This window comes from Cariama cristata, unplaced genomic scaffold (assembly GCF_000690535.1).
Source record: "Cariama cristata isolate BGI_N322 unplaced genomic scaffold, ASM69053v1 scaffold24723, whole genome shotgun sequence".
NCBI lineage: Eukaryota > Metazoa > Chordata > Aves > Cariamiformes > Cariamidae > Cariama > Cariama cristata.
Window position 1 is genome coordinate 1,246 of NW_009608146.1, and position 2,036 is coordinate 3,281.

At 56.1% G+C, this 2,036-nt stretch overlaps 1 protein-coding gene across 1 annotated transcript in view; it reads left to right on the forward strand.

The window, feature by feature from the left end:
* Nucleotides 1-2,036, forward strand: part of ARHGEF10L (Rho guanine nucleotide exchange factor (GEF) 10-like) — a gene marked incomplete at both ends in the record, with an annotated part of 4,971 nt that overhangs the window by 1,242 nt on the left and 1,693 nt on the right. The window contains 5 exons of the mRNA XM_009697024.1: nucleotides 9-79; nucleotides 830-1,014; nucleotides 1,108-1,223; nucleotides 1,413-1,540; nucleotides 1,632-1,732. Of these exons, the coding sequence (XP_009695326.1) occupies nucleotides 9-79; nucleotides 830-1,014; nucleotides 1,108-1,223; nucleotides 1,413-1,540; nucleotides 1,632-1,732 (601 nt within the window). The remainder of the gene's footprint in view (nucleotides 1-8; nucleotides 80-829; nucleotides 1,015-1,107; nucleotides 1,224-1,412; nucleotides 1,541-1,631; nucleotides 1,733-2,036) is intronic.

A 2,036-nucleotide genomic window follows, 5' to 3' on the forward strand; every position in this document is an offset into this window, starting at 1 on the left:
GGGGGCAGCTCATCAAGTCGAAGGAGCGGAAGGTTTTCCTGCTCAACGACATGCTGGTCTGCGCCAACATCAACTTCAAGTACGTGCTGATGACCCCAGACCCCGAAATCGCTTTGCAAAGTGTCGACGTAGCGACCTTCCCCCTTCTCCACCTCAATTTTTGGGCTTTAGTGTGTTCTGCTAGCTCTTCCCCAAGGACTTTGAAAACCACCTCATCGTGTTTCAGAGGGGGAACCCACCTGGTTTGGGGTTGCTTTGCCCCCCACTTTTGGCGTGCCTCCATGCAAAGCCTCTATCCCCTGGTGCCGTGGGGTCCGGGAGCTTGCTGGGACCTCAGGGCTTGGTGGAGGTCGATGCTGCAGAGGGAAAAACCTTCCTCGAGTTCCTCGTAATACCTCTTGATTAATCATTTTCCTCCTTTTCCAGGCCGGTGAACCCAGGGTAGGTGCTGAGTGTGGTTTGCTGTGGTTGCGTGCCCCACGTTTGGGGGTGCAGGCATGCACCAGTGCACGGTCCGGGAGCTTGCTGGGACCTCAGGGCTTGGTGGAGGTCGATGCTGCAGAGGGAAAAACCTTCCTCGAGTTCCTCGTAATACCTCTTGATTAATCATTTTCCTCCTTTTCCAGGCCGGTGAACCCAGGGTAGGTGCTGAGTGTGGTTTGCTGTGGTTGCGTGCCCCACGTTTGGGGGTGCAGGCATGCACCAGTGCACGGCGTGGTGCTGCAAAGGGGTCTTGGCTTGCAAAATGCATTTTGGAAGGGCTTGCAGGGCGAGCCGCGGTGCCTGCTGATTTATTGATATCTGGTTTTTTTGCATCCTCCCTCGGCAGAGGCCAGCTGGAAATTAGCAGCCTGGTGCCCCTGGGTCCCAAATATGTGGTGAAGTGGAGCACGGCCCTCCCGCAGGTGCAGGTGGTGGAGGTGGGACAGGAGAGCGGTGCCTACGACAAGGACAACGTCGTCATCCACAACGCCGGTGCCAAGAAACACGCGCCGGCCGGGCAGGCTTCGCACAGTGAGCACCCATCCCTCGATCCGGTGTTGGGCTTGTTTCGCTGGGAAAGGAGCATCCTCCCATGGACCTCATTTCTCCATTTCTTCACCCAAGATAAAGTCTACCTGGGGCCACCACGGCTCTTCCAGGAGCTGCAGGACCTGCAGAAGGACCTGGCGGTGGTGGAGCAGATCACCCTTCTCATCAGCACCTTGCATGGCACCTACCAGGTATCTACATGCCAGAGCGTGGTCAAACTCATGATTTGGGTAGCACCAAGCTTGAGTGCTTCGCAATAACCACGCGGTTCCTCAGGGACTGCTGGACCATTTCTCCTCCTGGGTCCCCCAGATGAAATTTGGGGATGATTCAGGCTTGTTTTGGAGGCACTTCCATAAGCGATGACTTTTTCCCCCCAGAACCTGAACATGACGGTGGCCCAGGACTGGTGTTTGGCCCTGCAGAGGATGATGAAGGTGAAGGAGGAGGAGATCCACTCCGCCAACAAGTGCCGCCTCCGTCTCCTGCTCCCCGGGAAGCCGGACAAGTGAGTTTGTGGATCACGGGTGGGCTCTTCCCACCCTGGGAAAGAGGAGAAGGAGGCTGAAGATCGACCTGGTGATGCTTTCCCTATGCAGATCTGGCCGCCCCATCAGCGTCATGGTGGTCTTCATCACTCCAAACCCCCTGAGCAAGATCTCCTGGGTGAACCGCCTGCACTTAGCCAAGATAGGACTGCGTGAGTAGCCCCGCGGCGTATTCCTTGCCATCACTCTGGCTTTGAGAAGCTGAATTTGGGAGCGGGGTGGGGGGGTTTGCATCGCTCCGAGCATCCCGACACGAAACAAGGCAGGGGAAAATATTTGGAGCAAGGTGATGGAGAACATTTTGGACGTTTGCATGCTGGAAATGCCGGGAATAGGTAACTCTGGGTCAAAATATTTTGCATTTTGCTGCTCTCGAGTGGCATCTCTGGATTACCATCACACAGTGATGGATTTCTGTTGGTTGTCATGCCGGTGGTGCTGGGCCTGACCCGTTTT